Raw genomic sequence first — 19,281 nt, 5'->3', positions numbered from 1 at the left:
CCTGCCAACAGTTTTCAGAGGTTTCATTTTTGTTCCGTTTTATTTCCATATAGAAGGATGGAAACTGGGCAAATTCTGTGACACATGGTTATAATATAAATCACACATGAGACAAGAAGGAACGTCTCCTGATCTTTTTATGAGCTGCCATATATTGCATTTTTGTGATATGGACATACGCTTACTGTTGATTAAAATGTTTGACCTATTGCCATATTGTAATAGTACATATCCGTGTTTTAACACACCGGAATTCAATAATGTGTCAGTGCGGATGTATTTGTCCTTGTGTCTTGGCAAATGATTTTCTGCTCGCGTGTCGTGCATTATATGTATGTACAGTATATCTATCTGTTTCATATCCATCACTTGTATGTATTAAAATGTGTTTGTGTGTATTATTTCTGTGCATCTCTGGTCTTTATTTTCTTTTTGCTTGTGCGTACGTTGCGTGTGTTCTGTTTTGACTTTTTTTTTTTCAGATCCAAAAAGGCAAGAATTCGAAATTCGAGAATTCTCGTTTTCTCGTTCGTCTTCTTGGGGTCAGAGAAGACAAGTTGCGAGACTTTTTTTAACCCTTAACGTGTTTGCTTAATTTGAAACACGATTGTAGTTAAGATTAAAATCATCGTTCGTTCACATGACAGGGGAAGGCTTCACTGGATACGGACTCTGCGGTTTTCAATTTCAGAGCGACGAGGGAAGCTTTGGCTTCTTGCCAAGTTCTCATCAATAACTCTTGAGCAGTCTTTCTGCGGAAATGATCGGAAGGTCACCCTAATCTCCGCCCCTAAAAAACACAATGTTCACACGCTAGTTTCGTTTCTTGATTCTCGCGAAACGTGATTGAAAAACACCTCCGGACCGTCGTGTAAAACACGATTGTAATTCAGTTTCAAATCATCTTTCGCGATTCTAATTTCCACTTACATGACAAGTTTGCTTAATTAGAAACGCGGGTCTAGTTTGCTTAATTACAATCGTTTTTCAAATCATGCAATCTCGGTATGTATGAATGCCCGACTCGTCTCTCTCACGCCTTTCAACTATTAGAATGCGACTTACAAGATCTTGTGTATATATTACTCAGACACTTAATAACCTGTGTTTTATTTACGTCGAAAAGGGACGATTTGTCAATAAATTGCAATACAGGATTAGATTTATCAAACAAAAAATATTGTTAGATGTACTGACACTGTGTTTCCCTAACTTTTGAAAGAAAATAAGTAATTGTTGGTTCCTTTAATGATATTCAAAACCTGTCAACATTCCCTGATGAGTAGTATGCAAATTCACCTTAGGGTCAACGTCGCCTCACTTGCATCGAAGGGCTTTCAGATGGGCATCTAAAGTTTGTTTTCATATCAAAAAGTTCGTACTAACATAAGCTATGATGTTCACATGCATAACAAAAAGTGGTTGTGGATCACGCACAATCGGCAATCACTGATGAATTTAATATTTAGCAATTTTTGTTTTAAAAAACTATTTGCAAATGATATAGACTTATTCGAATAGTAATATCACAGCATAATGATACAATATTTATAAATAATATCCAAATTCAGGTACGAATCAATGTCGATAAGAAACCTCAAATCAACCATCAGAGAAACCGTTTGCAGAATATGAATATACCAGAGCTCAAGCATATTCATTTCATTTCATTTCATTTGTTTCCATATACAAATAATAAAAAATAATTGCAAAAAATATAGCATAAATGTTTTGTACAATAAGGTAAAATGTCATGAAGCAAAATAATGTAAATGCAAGCAATAATATTACAAATGTATGAAACATGTGCAGCGCTGCAACCTATAAACACATAGATTTACACAATTTCATAATGAATTCATCATGAAGATCATCATGAATTCACTATGAGTTGAAATATCCCTCGTTAGTAAAGAATATCAACATATTGTACAATGTATTCCAAATTCCCAATTGTCAGTTGTTAGCTGATTCCCCCATACCAGCAAAGTTATGAGAATGTACAATGTAATTCATAAAATGGAGATGTCTAGAACTTATGACGAAGACCCCCCCCCCCCCCCCCCAAGAAAACACAATGGGACATAGTAAGGACATGGAAGCAGCCATTTTATGAATTAGGAATGCCATTATTACCTCACCTCTTTTGCATCATTTGAGGGTGACCCTATTTTATTTAAAAAGAAATTTGACATTTAGCCATTTCTGACCCAAATCTACCCAACCTATGACAATTCTGTTCGTTTTATCTTAGGACCTACTCCGGTACTTTAAAGTTAACCTAACCTAGTTAACTTGGAAATAAGGAAATGTGGACTTGAGTACAACATTACACTGTCCACTAACTCACATCGTTTGCTAAGAACAAGCAGCTGGGAAAATTCACTTTTACTTCTCAGGGATCTCATCCAGGGTTATACTAGTATTTCCTGCGAGGGCGTACATGACCCCAACAGAGTAGGACATACACGAACGTCAAACCCAAGGTTATATAGTTTTGTGGGTTTTTTTCCTGCTGTAACTGCATCGAGGTCAGTGCAGACAACTCTATTTATACAAAACTTATTTAAATGTAGCTATCCGATTGGTCGATTACCCATCACGTGACATTTAGCGAAAACTTTTGTTGGAGTCCTCCAGGCTGCATTGTTGGATCCCTGCAAAGAGTTTGTTTCCCATGCGCGCTCTTCACCTTCAGGACAAATTTGATCTCAACACAACTTTCGGAAATTGCAGAATACTCGACCGCGATCTAAAAAAAAAAGAAGAGGTTTATAAGGTCACTGTTCTTAATCAATTTCTTTAGTTGGTGAATGAGCTCAGGTTTGGTTATCAGTCCCTTCTGAATCTAGCGCTATTCGAAACTATAATTCTTGATAGTTTTCATCGCGTTCGACAGTTCGTTGGTACTTTTCTTGGGTATGTTCATCTGCTTTCTCGAGTGGCGAGGTGGTGAGGATGGCGTGGCTCATGAACTATTGTAGAAGGTATGAGGACACTACTGTGTCACCTTTTCTGTAATTTAACGTTAATTGACCTGTGAAGGTTTTGTATGCTCTTGGGTTTTGGGATAATCACATGTGTTTCACATAAGGATGGTTTGAACTGACATCAAAAAGTGTGATGTAAACGTGAAGGATAATGACCTCTTTCAAGGTCTGTCATTAATTTGATTCTCTAGAATCATTTACCTTTATCTGTTTATAATAATAACCCCGATAGGCACCATTTGAGCTAACTAACATAATAATTCATGTGGTATACATACAGTATAACTCACAGAGTTTCGACTTTGAGTTATGTTGACGTTTAAACCCTCATTGCTCAACGCTGATTTTTCGTTACCTACAATGTGCATTTAACTGATGAAATTACAATTTTTCAAGTTTCACATTGTGAGTTTGCCTCTCGTTTCATAGTCGCAGAAATCGCAGAGAAACGGACGACGATGTCTCCAACAGCAGCGATGACAAAGTGGCTATACCAAGACACCTTGGTCTTATGGAGTGTATCTGGCACACCGTGAGTTCTCTAAAACAGTGTCTGCAGTTTCTGTGATACCCGAGGCACCGTTTCATGAAAGTGAAAGTCAACCCTAACAACATGGACAAGTTGTAGACTCTCTGACAACTCAGTAAAAACTTTGGGTTTGATTGACTGAGAAGTTCCGGTCACTGACTGTTTCTGTGGTAATTGTCAGAAGCTGACAAAATTGTCAGGACTGATAACTTTCATGATGTAAACGGTGCCCAAGACTTGCCACATCAGCATACATGTGGTTAGATAAATAGACTATACCCAAGGATCTCTTTGCTGTGAAGCTAGAAGAGATAATGTCAATTTGATCTTTACTTGGTGTGATTATAATGAAACACAGTTTTGCTTTAAGCCTGGTATGTAACTACAATCATTGTTAAGTCACAAATTATCTATTTCTTCCCCTTCTCTCTCCCTCTCTCTCTCCTCGCGTTATTACTGTAAAGCCGATATTGATACTCTCTAAAAAATCGAGTGAAAATGTTCACTCTTAAAGGAGTAAATACAAAAAGAGTGAATTTAGAGTAAATTTGGAGTGAATTTGGAGTGAAAATGTTCATTTTCACTCGTTTTAGAGTCACCACAGGGATCACTACAAAATCTTCGAGTGATCCCTGAGGTCACTCCAAAATGAGTGAAAATGAATATTTTCACTCAAAATTCACTCTTTTTGTATTCACTACTTTAAGAGTGAATATTTTCATTCGATTTTTTAGAGAGTAATATATACCTTGTACGATAAAATTCTGTCTCAATAGATCTGTTTCCTCAGTGACTATAGTATCATTTTGGTACTTTCGTCATCAGATATAGGCCTTGACGAAACCCTAATAAAATTCTGTCTGTCGTAGACACACATAATAATATGCGTAGACACACATAATAATATGTGTATATCAGCAATCGGACGTATTACAGTATTGACACATTAACTGTGTTACTTATACTCATGCAAAAGTCACACATATTTATCATATTCATATAATACAAAAACGAAGTCTTTAGGATAGGTTAACTTTAATACCTTTATGTAAAGTAATGCCAATCCTTTAGGTCAAGAAAAAAATCTAAATTGTATAGAGGATCATAAATCAGTTGTCCCATTGGTTGCTTTATTTCATTACCCTTTCCAGGTGGGCACGGTTATTGGTACGGGAATCTTCATCTCACCTTCGGGGATTCTGAGGGGGACAGGTGGATCGGTGGGCGTGGCATTCATCTTTTGGGTCGTGTGTGCTATTTACGCTTTGCTTGGCACTCTAATCTACACAGAACTCGCGCTCATGTTCAAAAAATCGGGAGGTAAGTTAAATGTTGGAAATATCGACTGCAAGAAGTATAGCCATTGTGCAAATCAAGTTAATTGTAACTCGCCATGAAAATGGAAGGAAAAAGAAGGCTCAACGAAAATCGGCAGTTAGGAGTGTGAGATCAAGATGTACAGCCATTTATTCATCAGATTGAAGGGGATGGCTAGTAACTGGTCAGTGGGAATCAGTGGGAATGCTGGGGAATGATTGTTCCAATCCTTGTGGGATTCATTTAAGAGTACATTATATATCTATTGTTGTGTGAAAATTATTTGCTTCAGAATGGTCTCATATTCAAGTAATGTGCAGTTAAATGTTTCCAGGTTAGCAGTGACGGGGCATTAAACTGCACATTACTTGAATATTAGGTCGTTCTGAAGCAAACAATTTTCACACAACAATAGATAGGTAATGTAGGCCTACTCTTAAATGAATCCCACAAAAATTGGAACAATCATCCCCCAACATTCCCACTGATTCCCACTGATCAGTTCGGCCATCCCCTTTAACTGTACAGGAATCCAGGAGTGAACTATTTAACATTATGATATAAATTATATTTTTAAAAAGGCACGACAGCACAAAATACCATCAAAATTAGATGCAATCTGCACGTTTCCTGTGTGCCTGTGGATGCTTCCTGTATACAAGCAATCATGCCTATAACAAGTTTATCGTCACATTAGGATGTTCTATCTTCTCTTTGATTCCAAACGTGTGACAGCAGCATTGCAAGTAAAAAGAAAATAACCAAAAGCCTAACGACGTTTTCCGTCACAGGCGAGCTTGCCTTTATGCTTGAGGGATGGGGTCGTGCGGTGGGCTTCCTCAAGTTGTGGATAATAGTCGTTGTGACGTCATCTTCGTCCACTATTCAGTCCATCACCATCGGCCAGTACCTCCTCGCCTCTTTCTACCAATGTTCCGACCCACCTGTTCTCGCCATCCAGCTCGTCGGCGCTTTGATGATTCGTAAGCATCATTCCGACAGTGAGACCAAAATTCACTGAGGTGGTATAATATTGAAAACATGGTTTAAACCACGGACAATTTGTATGGAGCGCCAAGTGTCGCATGGCCTATTTCGTTACGAAATCAGTCATTTCGTCTACAAAATGACAATTTCGTTAGCGAAATGATTTTTTCGTCGAAGAAATGTTGTTATTTCGTACGAAATGATCATTAATTCGTCAGCGAAATGACTGATTTCGTAACGAAATAGGCCATGCGACAATTGGCGCTCCATACAAATTGCCCGTGGTTTAAACCATGGTTCATTTTATTGTACCACCTTCGTGAATTCGGGCCACAACCATTATACAGAATAATGATACTAATGATTTTAGGAAAATCATAACTAGCTATACTCCAGAGGCAGCAGAACATTTCGAATTGTTGTGAACATTTGCCAAAGCGAACTATAACATGTTCCAACTATCACGGAGGAGCAGCCCGGGGGGTCACATAGCCAACACTGATCTGGGATCATACAGAACACTGCAGAAGATCCCGTGCTGCAGTCTTCATGGGCACTGCTACCCGGTGGAAAAGATCTTAGCTCAATAAGCCCCTCTTTAAATCATCAGTTTAAATGGATGGTACAGTTTCGGGTGAAATGGGGTTTCAGATTCGCAACGTTTTTTATGTTGATCTTTCTAAGATAATCAGAAACGTCTCATGAAATATGAAAGAGTGCCCAATGCTAAGAGGAATTCAAAGTTTATTCGAGGAAAATTGGTTTTGAAATGGCTGAGATATCCAAAACAAAGCAATCCTACTAAACAGTGGGACCCACCTTTTATTAGAATCGCTTTGTCTTGCTTTGTTTTAGGATATCTCAGCCATTTAAAAACTGATTTTCATCACATAAACTTTGAATTCCTCCCAGAATTGTATACACTGTAACATTTTATAAAGTGGTTTCTCTAGGGTATCTCGCAAAAAGTTAAAAGCTGAATCCTCACCTCAACCATAAGATGATAAAGACTGGACTGTCTGCCTATAGAACAGACGTGCTTTTAATATCACACAGCCGAATGTATGCCTATGATATAATTCCTGATTAATCTATGCTGCGTTTGGTCGAAAAAAAGAATGACAGTTAAAATTGAATCATATTGAAAGAGAAATAGATAAGAGAGAAAGAGGGATCACGGTTGTTCTTTTGTTACATCACAATGATACAAGCAAATATCATTATATATTTGGCAGAAAGCCAGACAATATGAAAAAAAAAATCTTATAACGTGATCCGGTGTTGTTTTGTATGATCTGTATTTGATAAGTGACTTACAAAGAGACTCCTTATAAACCTAAATTAGTTCCCTCACTGTGCTCCTTTCCTTTTCAACTTTGATTTGATGAAACAACAAACAATTTTTATCAATTCCCAGCAAAAAAAAATAAACAAAAGCAAAAAACAAATGGACCTAATTTCTTCATCTGAATAACTGCCATGGATTCATAATTATTGTCCATATTCCAGTGTCCATCCTAGCCATTAACTGCGTCAATGTACGGTTGTCATCGCGATTTGCCGCCTTTTTCAGCGTCACCAAAGTATTTGGTCTCCTGATTGTCATAGCTACTGGAATGTACAACCTTGCTAAAGGTAAGCAATGGTAAAGAAACCAGACGATACATTGTTTCGTTTCTTCTTTTCCATAATCCTTTGGTTCTGATGATTCATCCATTTATTCATTTATTTTGTTATTTTTCATGTTTTTGTCGGAAATGAAATAAAATAAAGGAGTGAATGATTTCCGTGTATGAACGTATGAAGTGTATGAACGTAGCTAGGAACGACAATATATACTCAAGGGTCGATAATAAATGTTGTTGTTGTTGTTGTTGTTGTTGTTGTTGTTGTTGTTGTTGTTGTTGTTGTTAAATGATAAATGAGATTTCCCATGCCTTCTTTTCGACAAGGAAACGAGTTCATAGAGAACATGAGAAACATTGCCACCTGATATCAATTGTAATGGATTGTCAAATGAATATAATGCATGTCGTAACAGATTGTTAATTACATAGCACATGATTATGCTTTTGTCTCCGTACTCTTTCCCCTGTGCTTTAAACAGAGATCGATATAGATGTTTACGGAATATTGTTTTACTATGTTGATGGATTATTAACCAATTGTTTGGGGGTTTGCTGCATTTCTTCTTAATATTGTGCGAAAAAGACTTCAAAAATGGTGCTGATGATACAACTTCTGAGAAATCAAATATTATAAACTGAAATTTATGGTTATTTATGCAGAATATATTTATTGCTCTGAAGTGAGTACACGGCTGCAATGCGGATTACATGTAGTGAAAACATGAGGTTGTTATCTTTTTTTTTCAGGTCACAGTGAAAATCTTCAAAATGCATTCGACACAAAAGACTTGGACATGAAATTTCTACCAATTGCTTTCTATTCTGGATCGTATGCCTTCGGTGGCTGGTAAAATATGATTATGTGTGAACTGTTAACATTCCTGATTATGTTCATCATTGCAGATATTGATACATCCAGTACGTTTTCAATGTAATTATCCATTCATTTAGTCATATATCTATCCTTCCCCTTTTCATTTTGGTCATTCTTGCTAATATCAAATCCGATTGAGAGAAAAAAACAACAACACCACAATTCGGAAAGATTGAAAGCGCCAAGAACAATGATATTGATCGATCGACTACATCGACGTATACCATAAAAGGAAGAAATACGTAGAGTTTACAGAAACTATTTCATTCAAATTTATGAAATTCTTCCGTCGAGATGTTTTTCAAAGCAACTACTAATTGCCCTACATCGTAGTGAATAAACACTGCAGTGAATAAACACTGAATCGATCAGTGTTTAAGCAGTAGCCATGATAAAAGAAATCATGCCCGTACATACTCGCGCAGGATTCGAACCTACGACCTCCTGATCTCCGGACAGGCGTCATCTCCACTAGACCACCAAGCTTCCGCCCAATAGTGTTGGTTCTAATCCTTATAGCATGTATAGAGGATACTGCGTAACTGTTCAAATTCAAATTCTTCCGTCGAGATGTACTGATTGACTAATTGATCTACATCGACGTAAATAAGCACTGAATCGATCAATGTTTAAGTAGAGGCCGTGATAAAAGATGTCATGGGCGTACATATTCCAGCAGGATTTGAACCTACGACCTCCTGATTTCCGAACAGGCGTCATCTCCACTACCGACTACCGAGCTTCCGCCCGACAGCAAGTATTGGTTCTATAATCCTTGTACAGTTAATAGGCGGGTACTACGTAAATTCATGAAATTCTTCCGTCGGGATGTTTTCAATGCAACTACTTGACAAACTTTCCTATATCGCCGTAAATAAGCACTGAATTGATGAGTGCTTAAGTAGTAGCCATGATAAAAGAAATCATGCGCGTACATTTATACTCGAGCACAATTCGAACCTACGACCTTCTTATCTCCGGACAGTCGTCATCTCCTCTAGACCTGTGAGCTTCCGCCCAACAGTGTTGGTTCTAATCTTTATAGCATGTAGAGGATACTGCGTAATCATTCAAATTCAAATTCCTCCGTCGAGATGTACTGACTGACTAATTGATCTACATCGACGTAAATAAGCACTGAATCGATCAGTGTTTTAGTAGTAGCCGTGATAAAAGATGTCATGAACGTACACATTCCAGCAGGATTCGAACCTACGACCTCCTGATTTCCGAACAGGCGTCACCTCCACTAACGACCACCGAGCTTCCGCCCGACAGCAAGTATTGGTTCTATAAACCTTGTACAGTTATAATATGCGGGTACTACGTAAACTCATGAAATTCTTCCGTCGGGATGTTTTCAATGCAACTACGTGACAAACTTTCCTACATCGCCGTAAATAAGCACTGAATTGTTGAGTGCTTAAGTAGTAACCGTGATAAAAGAAATCATGCGCGTACATTTATACTCGAGCAGGATTCGAACCTACGACCTCCTGATCTCCGGACAGGCCTCATCTCCACTACCGAGCTTCCGCCCGAAAGCAAGTGTTGGTTCTATAATCCTTATATAGTTATATACTACGTAAAACCATGAAATTCTCCCGTCGGGATGTTTTCAATGGAGCTATACTTGACAAATTGCCCCTACATCGCCGTAAATAAGCCCTGAATTGATGAGTGTTTAAGTAGTAGCTATGATAACAGAAATCATGCGCATACATTCATATTCGAGCAGGATTCGAACCTACGACCTCCTGATCTCCGGACAGTCGTCATCTCCTCTAGACCTGTGAGCTTCCGCCCAACAGCGTTGGTTCTAATCTTTATAGCATGTAGAGGATACTGCGTAATTATTCAAATCCAAGTTCTTCCTTGGAGATGTACTAATTGACTAATTGGACTACATCGACGTAAATAGGCACTGAATCGATCAGTGTTTTAGTAGTAGCCGTGATAAAAGATGTCAAGGGCGTACATACTCGAGCAGAATTTGAACCTACCACCTCCTGATTTCCGAACAGGCGTCATTTCTACTAATAGCGACCACCGAGCTTCCGCCCGACAGCAAGTGTTGGTTCTCTAATCAATGTATGCGGGTACTACGTAAATTCATGAACTTCTTCCGTCGGGATGTTTTCAATGCAACTACTTGAAAAATTGCCCTTCGCCGTAAAAAAGCACTGAATTGATCAGTGTTTAACTATAGTGGCCATGATAAAAGAAATCATGCGCGTACATTAATTGTACTCGAGCAGGATTCGAACCTACGACCTCCGGCTCTCCGGACAGGCGTCTCCACTAGACCACCGAGCTTCCGCCCGACAGTACGTGTTGGTTCTGATCCTTCAGTATAACATGTAGAGGGTACTTCGTGAATATTCAAATTCATGAATTTCTTCCATCTATAGATGTTTTCAATGCAACTGATTGACAAATTGCCCTACATCGCCGTAAATAAGCATTGAATGTGTTTTAGTAGTAGCCGTGATAAAAGAAATCATGGGCGTACATATTCGAGCAGGATTCGAACCTTTTGTACGTCGATGTAGGGCAACTTGTCAATCAGTTGCATAGAAACTATTTCATCCTGAACAAACTTCTACGAGGTAAAGTTAAGAGAGACAAGCACAAACAGAGCCTTTCTTAAACATATCTGTAGAATAAAATCTGTTTGATTTGCATGCGAGCGATTTTTTTAATCATTTTTTTTTCGAGCGCGATTGGCTTGTTGCTCATCAAAAGATGAAAATGTAAAATATTTTACCTGTTTCTTTTACCGCGTCATAATATCAAATTTTCCGTAATATCCCTTTATCATAATTATAAGGAGCAATAATATCATATTCTTATCTCAACATTCAGCACCAGAATTTTAATAAATTACGAGTTTTTCCAACCAGCTATCAGGACGTCTCAATACCGTTGACGTTGAATGACGCAAAACTGCAAGATAACACCTTTCACTTTATGTATAATCATCATTCTTTTTTTCTTGCTGTATGCCAAGCATCATTATTACAAGTATGTTCATAATTTTCATTATCATATATGTGTATGGGGGGTGGGGCGCTCTGGCTGCAGAAGTATCGTGCTCGTGGCTTAGGTGAATGAAGGGTCATTTCCCTCCCCACCCCTTTCGACAGGAAGATTTCCGGACCGAACCCCATTAAAGTCATGTCTTTTCTAAGGTGGGCCGAACTATTCTGCCCCAGCCATCCCCCAACCCAAATCCGCGGCCCCTTCAGTTTCACTTCCTCCTGGGAGCAAATATTGTGGAAGGGAAACGTTACCTTACTGACCCCGTTTATCGGACATCACAGTTTTAGGGTAGCAAGTTTCGCTCGGTTTCTCCTTTGATTTCAACTTTTCAGGGTTTCAGTTTTTAGTTGCACGAATCTCGGCCCCGTTTCATAAAACGTGTTATCATTGACAAGTTGTCATAGCTGTTATAAGCTACTGAAATCCTTGCATCTGATTGGCTAAGAGCAAATTTGTCATAGAAATGTGACAGTTATCACTGATAGTAAGTTTTATGAAACGGGACCCATTGCCTATGAATGTGATTGTGCATAAACCCGGTACAGCATATCCTATGTATTGTTCTACATTTTCATCTTATTTTATTTTATTCATTTATCACTCTATTTACTTATCTATCTATCTATGTATTTTCTCTCTCCACAGGGATACAATAGTATCGTTAACTGAAGAAATCGAGCGCCCTGAACGGTGAGAACCTACTGTTGTACTACTATAATTAATACTACCACAAACGCTCAAACTTATACATAATGCACAAACATGCATACGCGATTCATTGCTCTGTTCTATTTTTGTTTTTGTCTCTCTTTATTTCAGTGTTTTCGATGAATTCTAGTAATCCAGTAATGAAATAAATGAATGTCAGAACGCCTTTATTGAATGGTTTGTTTATGTATATTTCTCTTTCTTTGTCTTTTTTGCATTCTCTCTTCAATTTGCCTTTGTTGATTTGACTCCATGTCATTAAAGTAACGCAAAAGAGGGATAATTGAAACAACAACAGTGTTTTACTCATAGATTGAAAATGATTACATAAAATGTATATTGAATATAAGCTTATTGCATTAAAAACAACTGTATATTTTTATTGAAAAACAAACACACCACATATTTGTAGTACTGTAAGCATAATGTTGTAATATTCTCGTATGTGTTTGGGAATGAAAATAAGTTAGAAATAAACTTAACTTGATATCACATATCGAAGATTTCTGATAACCGAATAATATTAGGTGGATACCGTCCAAGATTTGTCATCTGTGATGTGTATGTGAAAAATCTCCTGGAATTTTTTGTGTGCCAGCAAAACCAAACAACTTTCAATACTCCAAAGAAAAGACTATTTTGTCCCTTCACAATCTGCTTTCAATCCGGTCATGGAACTTAAACACATTGCTCTGGAATGCTCTTCCACTGAGGATCCGATCAGGAGAATCCACAGAAATACTAAAAATGCGTCTGAAGTCACATATCTTCGCATCTCGTTTTGGTTAAATATTTCTTGGATTGTTTATATATATAAAAATATATGTATACTTGCTATTTCTAATCTATGAGCTTTAACCATTCCGCACGTTTTATCACAACGCTGAAGCTTTTGTGACATATGTTTTCATCAAGAAATGGATTACGTGAAAATTCAGAGATATCCATGTCACCAGCGAATAGCAATTGCACTGATACAACTCAGGCAATTATACAGGGTATTGATCTAGAACCATAAGATCGATATTTCGTTCACCCACTTCAGAAATATCCCCCTGAGTCTGATCGTCTCGATGACAGCAATCACGTGTATTTACCTCATGGCAAACGTTGCCTACCTGACGCTGCTGTCTCCACAACAAATCATCGACTCTGATGCAGTGGCAGCGGTCAGTATCCTATTACTGAGGATGCAATACTGTATGACATTGCTAATGCTAATGAGAATGGTGATGATGATGATGATGATGATAATAATGGTGATGATGGTGGTGATGATGATAGTGATAAGTGATGATGATGATGGTGATAACGGTGGTGGTGATGATGATGATGATGGTGATGATGATGATGGTGATAATAGTGATGATGATAAGGATGATGGTGATAATACTGATGATGATGATAATGATAATTATAATGATGATGATGTGATAATGGTGAGAATGGTGATGATGATGATGATGATAATAATGGTGATGGTGGTGATGATGATGGTGATAATGGTGCTGATGATAATGATGATGGTGATAATAGTGATGATGATGGTGATAATGATGATGGTGATAATGATGATGATGATAATGATGATGATGATGATATGATGGTAATTATAATGATGATGATGGTGATAATAGTGATGATGATGATGATGATGATGAAAAATGTTGATGATGATGATTATGATGATAGGGATGATGATGTAATCTTGATGATGGTGATAATGGTGACGATGGTGATGATCATAATGGTGATGATGATGTAGTGGTGATGATGGTGATATAGCGATGATGATGATGATGATAATGATGATAATGATGATAATGATGATGGTGATAATGGTGACGATGGTGATAATGGCGATGATGATGATGATGTAATGGTGATGATGGTGATAATGATGACGATGGTGATGATTATGATAATGGTGATGATAATGATAATGATGATGGTGGTGATAATGGCGATGATGGTGATAATGGTAATGACGATGATGATGATGATAGTGATGATGGTGATAATGGTGATAATGGTGATGATGATGTGATAATGGTGATGATGATGTAATCTTGATGTTGGTGATAATGGTGATGATGGTAATGATGATAAGGTGATGATGGTGATGATGATGCAATGGTGATGATGGGGATAATGTTGGTGTTGATGATGATGATGGTGATGATGGTGATGATTTTTGGAGATAATGATTATAACGCGAATTACCATTGTTTTTGTAATCGTTCCATTTTCCATGTTTTACAGGTAAACCATAATATAAGAATGAGTTGAATATTGAATTGTTGAATACGACAGATAAGAGAGAATTAATGCATGTAAGATATGAAGAATATAGGTACTGCTTGAAGGACATAGATTCCGTTCATGTTATCACGACTTATGTTGCGTTGCATTTTATTTCCTTTTTTATATTTGTTTTAAATAAAGTCTGAGAATGCGGAGAGAAAGGTATATTCATAACATCTATTCTATTATGTTTAATTCTCAGGATTACAGCGTGCTGGCACTCGGTCAGTGGTCATGGCTGATATGGTTGTTTGTTGCCATATCTGCCTTGGGGGCTCTGAACAGCGGGACCTTAAAACGTGGCAGGTAATTCGCAAGCCCTGAACGGTAACCTTGTTGTCGTAAGATTCCTTCGCAATTTTGATCGTCTTTCAAAGTGAATATATAAAAATAGACTTATTAGGAGAACTTAATAACAGTATTCCAATCAGGTTCACAGCGCGTTTTGTGAAAAAGGATTGTAAGAAGGTGGAGGAAGTTTACCTTGATAGTTTGATTTTGATAACTGGCAGGTTTATATGCGTTTTGGAAAAAGAGAAACAGGTTTAAAAGCCCCCATTAACTACCCTCAATAATATTATGATTATACCTTTCACAATAATATCTTGTATCAAAATGTTGCAATGCTTTCTAATATTGCAGTTCTTTCCATCAGATCGAAAATATCAAAGTCCTTGCACACAGAGATGTAATTATGATCCATTGGTCTCATGAACCTTAATTGACCACCAACATAATAATTATCTCCCAATGTAGCTGTCATGCGTTATATATATTCATATCCCTGGTAGTCTGTCGCTCATCATGTCAGTGCATGTCCACAAATCCGGTGATCTCAGAGGTCCCGGGTACAAATTGGCCAACGAATGCACATTCTACACACTTTCGATATTTAAATGACTAATCGTTTATTTTCGCTAGTCAGGATTTTTTTTTCATTGTTATGCAATACTATGGAATAATCACACTGAATATGACGTCATCGTCTGTCTTCCGTTTCCTACTCCGCCATATTGACAATGATTAAGACAGGTGTTTGCGGCGGCACGGGAAGGTCTCTTTCCCGAGATTATGTCGATGATTAGCGTCACTCGTCGCACGCCCGTCCCTGCCGTCCTGGCCTTCACCATTTGTTTCGTCTACCTGGTCGAAATCGATGTCATCAAGCTCATTCAGCATGTAGCCTTCGTCGAGATCATCTTCGACACGATGACGGTGGCCGTGCTGCCGTACTACCGCTGGAAGCAACCGGATGCCGAGAGACCGTTCAGGGTAGGTTGACTGTTTTCCATTGTTCGATTCGCGCCTCAGCGCAATAATGGGGAATTTACCCTTAGTATCATTATGGACTCATTGAACGCAGAATATGTTATGCCTGCAGTACACATCAGTGAAGTTCTAGGAAAAGTAGACTTGCAATCCAGAGGAGAGGTTATAGATTTATAAAGATTTGATGAAGTCCATGTGCCGTCATATTATGGATAAGAAGACAAAACACTTTCTGATTTCACTGGTTGGCCATGATGTAGGCCCATAGAAGATTATAATTATGTAAGATATAAATCTTATGTTACCTAATGTGAAGGTAAGGTTTCGTCGCCATTCCAAATGGAAAGAAAAGCGTCGATCCACACTGCGGATATGGGTTCAATTCAATTTCAATTTGATTCAGTTCAATTCAATTCAATTTTTTCATTTATTTTCATTCTACAAAAAGATAAAACAAATGCATCACTCAATCATATTTCATTCCACATTATTCCATTCCTGTATCTTTGCAGCATTATCAATGAGCATAGGACTCGTCCATAATCATGAATATGCAGACTTACACATTGAAAGCAAGGGGTTGAATTGACATCACATGGCCCCCATATCCAAACTCATGCTTTTCGCACGCTAGATGCCGACATTAACTCATAGCACCCCATTCCTAAAGCATTCATTATTATCAATTTATTTGTTCATTAACTTGTTTGTTTTGGGGTTTAGTTTTTGTTTTGTTTATGCTTGCATGTTCGTATATCATGATGGCTAATGGGGTAATGTGAAATATCACGGTATATGGTTTAGTCGAGGGATTGCCTTGTACTCCGCACACGATACTGTCATACTATTGTCGATCAAAATGATAGATTTCTAACGTATCCGGGATATAAAAAGAAAAATCTCTGAAAACGTAAGAAGATAATGTATGTCAAAATGTTAGTAAAGTTTTCGGTGCTTTCTGTGGATTGAACCACGGAACACGTTCTATGTCCAAGTCACAGAACACAAACTCCAAGCAGGTTGACGATTTTGACAAGAAGATTATCACCTTTCCGCCTCTTCATTTCCAACAGTGCCCGCTGGTGGCGGTAGTCATTTACATGGCGTGCCAGCTCTTCATCTCGGGAATGGCCCTGTACCTGGACCCAATCAAGAAGATTATCGGACTGGTCCTGGCCCTGAGTGGACTTCCATTCTACTTTGCCTTCTTCAGCAGAAGGTACAGGATCAAAAAGCTGGATCCCTACACAGGTATGCACTTTGAACTTCAGTAACTCTCTTCATAGAGTCAAAGACGATTTTTAGTAGAGTGTTCTGCAAATCGGTGACGTGATTCATGAGGATGACAGTTAACACCAAATTGCCCGAGGGACCTCCGCAAGATTTTCAGACGTTTGCATTTGAACAACTATAAATAAGTTATACTGAGTACGGAGTTTCAGAATCTATAGTGACTGGGATGAGGAATAGTAATGTTTTCAAAATTTATTACAAATTGCAATGAACAAGGATGATGACATGGCAGCCTTATACCATAAGAATGCATGAGTTGGGGCTCAACAAAGCAGAACAAAAGAAAAAGGCATTCATTCATTCTACACAGGTGAACTTGTTTAAGCAAGCGGTATTGTAATGGAATTACACTGCTACATTTCTGAAATATATGTGAGGACACTATGTCATCAACACTGGTCAGTGTAATTTGTTTAAGATTTCAGATTATTGGTATCTCTGTTCAAGGGCCACAATAAATTCCACTAGTCTATACATGGAGCTGTTGATTGATGTACTACACAATATGAAATTATGAAAATCATCTGGTATGCCCCTTTAACCCATTTGTGACAGTCACCACAAAATCCCACAGTCATTGTGTGGAGAATTTTCGCAAATGGCAATGTAGTAGTTTAGCGGAAAGAGATCTAGTTATTTCAGCTAACAAAACATGGAATTCTTGTCATTTTTTGCTTATCAAATTTTACAATTCTAATAAAGATATAGTGACGGCCTTATAGATAACGATTAATACCAACAAACTGAGGACTTAGAAAAACTACTCTAAATTAGTACGCGCGAGTGAGCCGAAATGTGTATATTTCCGCGGCATCATGACGATTTGTTCTTATCTCTTTTTTTAATAAATTTTGGCGAGCGAGCGCAGCGAGCGAGCCGAAAGTTTTTGTATTTCAGCTAACAAAACATGGAATTCTTGTCATTTTTTGCTTATTAAATCTTACTATTCTAATCAAGATATAGTGACGACGATAACGATTTATACCAACAAACTGAGGACTTTAAAAAATACTCTAAATTAGTACGCGCGAGTGAGTCGAAATTTGTATATTTCTGCGTCATCATCACGTTTTGTTCTTATCTCTTTTTTGGGGATAAATTTTGGCGAGCGAGCGCAGCGAGCGAGCCGAAAAACTTTGTATTTCAGCTTACAAAACATGAAATTCTTGTCATTTTTTGCTTATTAAATCTTACAATTCTTACAAGATATAGTGACGACCCAAACTGAAGACTTTAAAAAATACTCTAAATTAGTACGAGCGAGTGAGCCGAAATTTGTATATATCCGCGTCATCATTGCGTTTTGTTCTTATCTTGTTTGTTTTGGGTTGTTTGGGTTTTTTTGCGCCCCCACCCCCCCCCCCCCCCCGTATGTTCGAAACCGTTGGCGCCTTCTTTTGATCCAATTGGCGATCGCTTCAGAACGAAAGAAATGGCAGCCGCTGCTCCGTGAAACATTTGCCTGCTAAATATAAAGTGACATGTGTGAACACAATAGACATTGTCATTTTGTCCATGTCATCATCACGTTTTGTTCTTACCTTCTTTTTTATATAAATTTTGGCGAGCGAGCGCATCGAGCGAGCCGAAAATTTTTGTACTTCAGCTTACTTACAGAACATGGAATTCTTGTGGATCTAGTTAATAGTATTAAATGAGGGGACTAGAGGATGCAGTTGTCATTGTTAAGCGTAAATTTCTTCTTTGTGTGACGTTTAATTTTAGTTCTAAGTGAAATATTGGCATAATTTGGGGCCGCATCGTTCTCCTACGTCTTGTCAACTCAGTTTATAAACGTACAATACCCTCTCCGTGCATTCTGCTGTGTCCATCTGATGAAGGAATCAATTAAAGGAAGAGAATGGACACTGTCACAATTTTGAATACGTCGTACAATCGTGCATCCCCCCCCCAAAAAAAAAGTGCAAGTTCGATTAAGAATGACTGCAGGTATGGTGTCTGAACAATTTATTTTCTTTTCCTCCTCTAACTTTGTTATATTCCACTTTTATAGTATGCAGTTCCTCAACAATGTATTCATACTGAAGACGCCATTGCGGTTGTCTACCTTGTTCTCTGAAGATAAAAGTCAATATATATATATATATATATATATATATATATATATATATATATATATATGTATATATATAGATAGATAGATATATATATCTACTGATATATATATGTCTCTACTGATAAGGCTACTAGTGTATGTTTATTTGCATCTCTTTATTTTTATTTCATTCAGCCAAACTGACGAGGTTTTTGCAGAAGGTCTTCTACGTAGTCCATCAAGAGAAGAAGACTTTCTAAACACACATCTCTTCCTAGAACGTG

The 19,281-nt window shown here is 37.8% G+C and overlaps 1 protein-coding gene across 1 annotated transcript; it reads left to right on the top strand.

The window, feature by feature from the left end:
* Positions 1 to 2,958: 2,958 nt before the first annotated feature.
* Positions 2,959 to 19,257, top strand: LOC139721402 (cystine/glutamate transporter-like). The gene is made up of 12 exons (XM_071632718.1): positions 2,959 to 2,987; positions 3,420 to 3,522; positions 4,671 to 4,839; positions 5,628 to 5,819; positions 7,333 to 7,458; positions 8,199 to 8,298; positions 12,013 to 12,057; positions 13,121 to 13,244; positions 14,582 to 14,685; positions 15,408 to 15,651; positions 16,722 to 16,899; positions 19,193 to 19,257. The coding sequence occupies exons 1-12, from the start codon at positions 2,959 to 2,961 to the stop codon at positions 19,255 to 19,257; spliced, it is 1,479 nt and encodes a 492-aa protein (XP_071488819.1).
* The last annotated feature ends 24 nt before the right edge of the window (positions 19,258 to 19,281 follow it).

Source organism: Diadema antillarum, unplaced genomic scaffold, assembly GCF_040938485.1.
Source record: "Diadema antillarum isolate AM-2024a unplaced genomic scaffold, OU_Dant_1.0 scf00000143, whole genome shotgun sequence".
NCBI classification, from domain to species: domain Eukaryota; kingdom Metazoa; phylum Echinodermata; class Echinoidea; order Diadematoida; family Diadematidae; genus Diadema; species Diadema antillarum.
The sequence above is the reverse complement of the archived record's forward strand: the minus strand, read 5'-3'. Positions and strand labels throughout refer to the sequence as shown.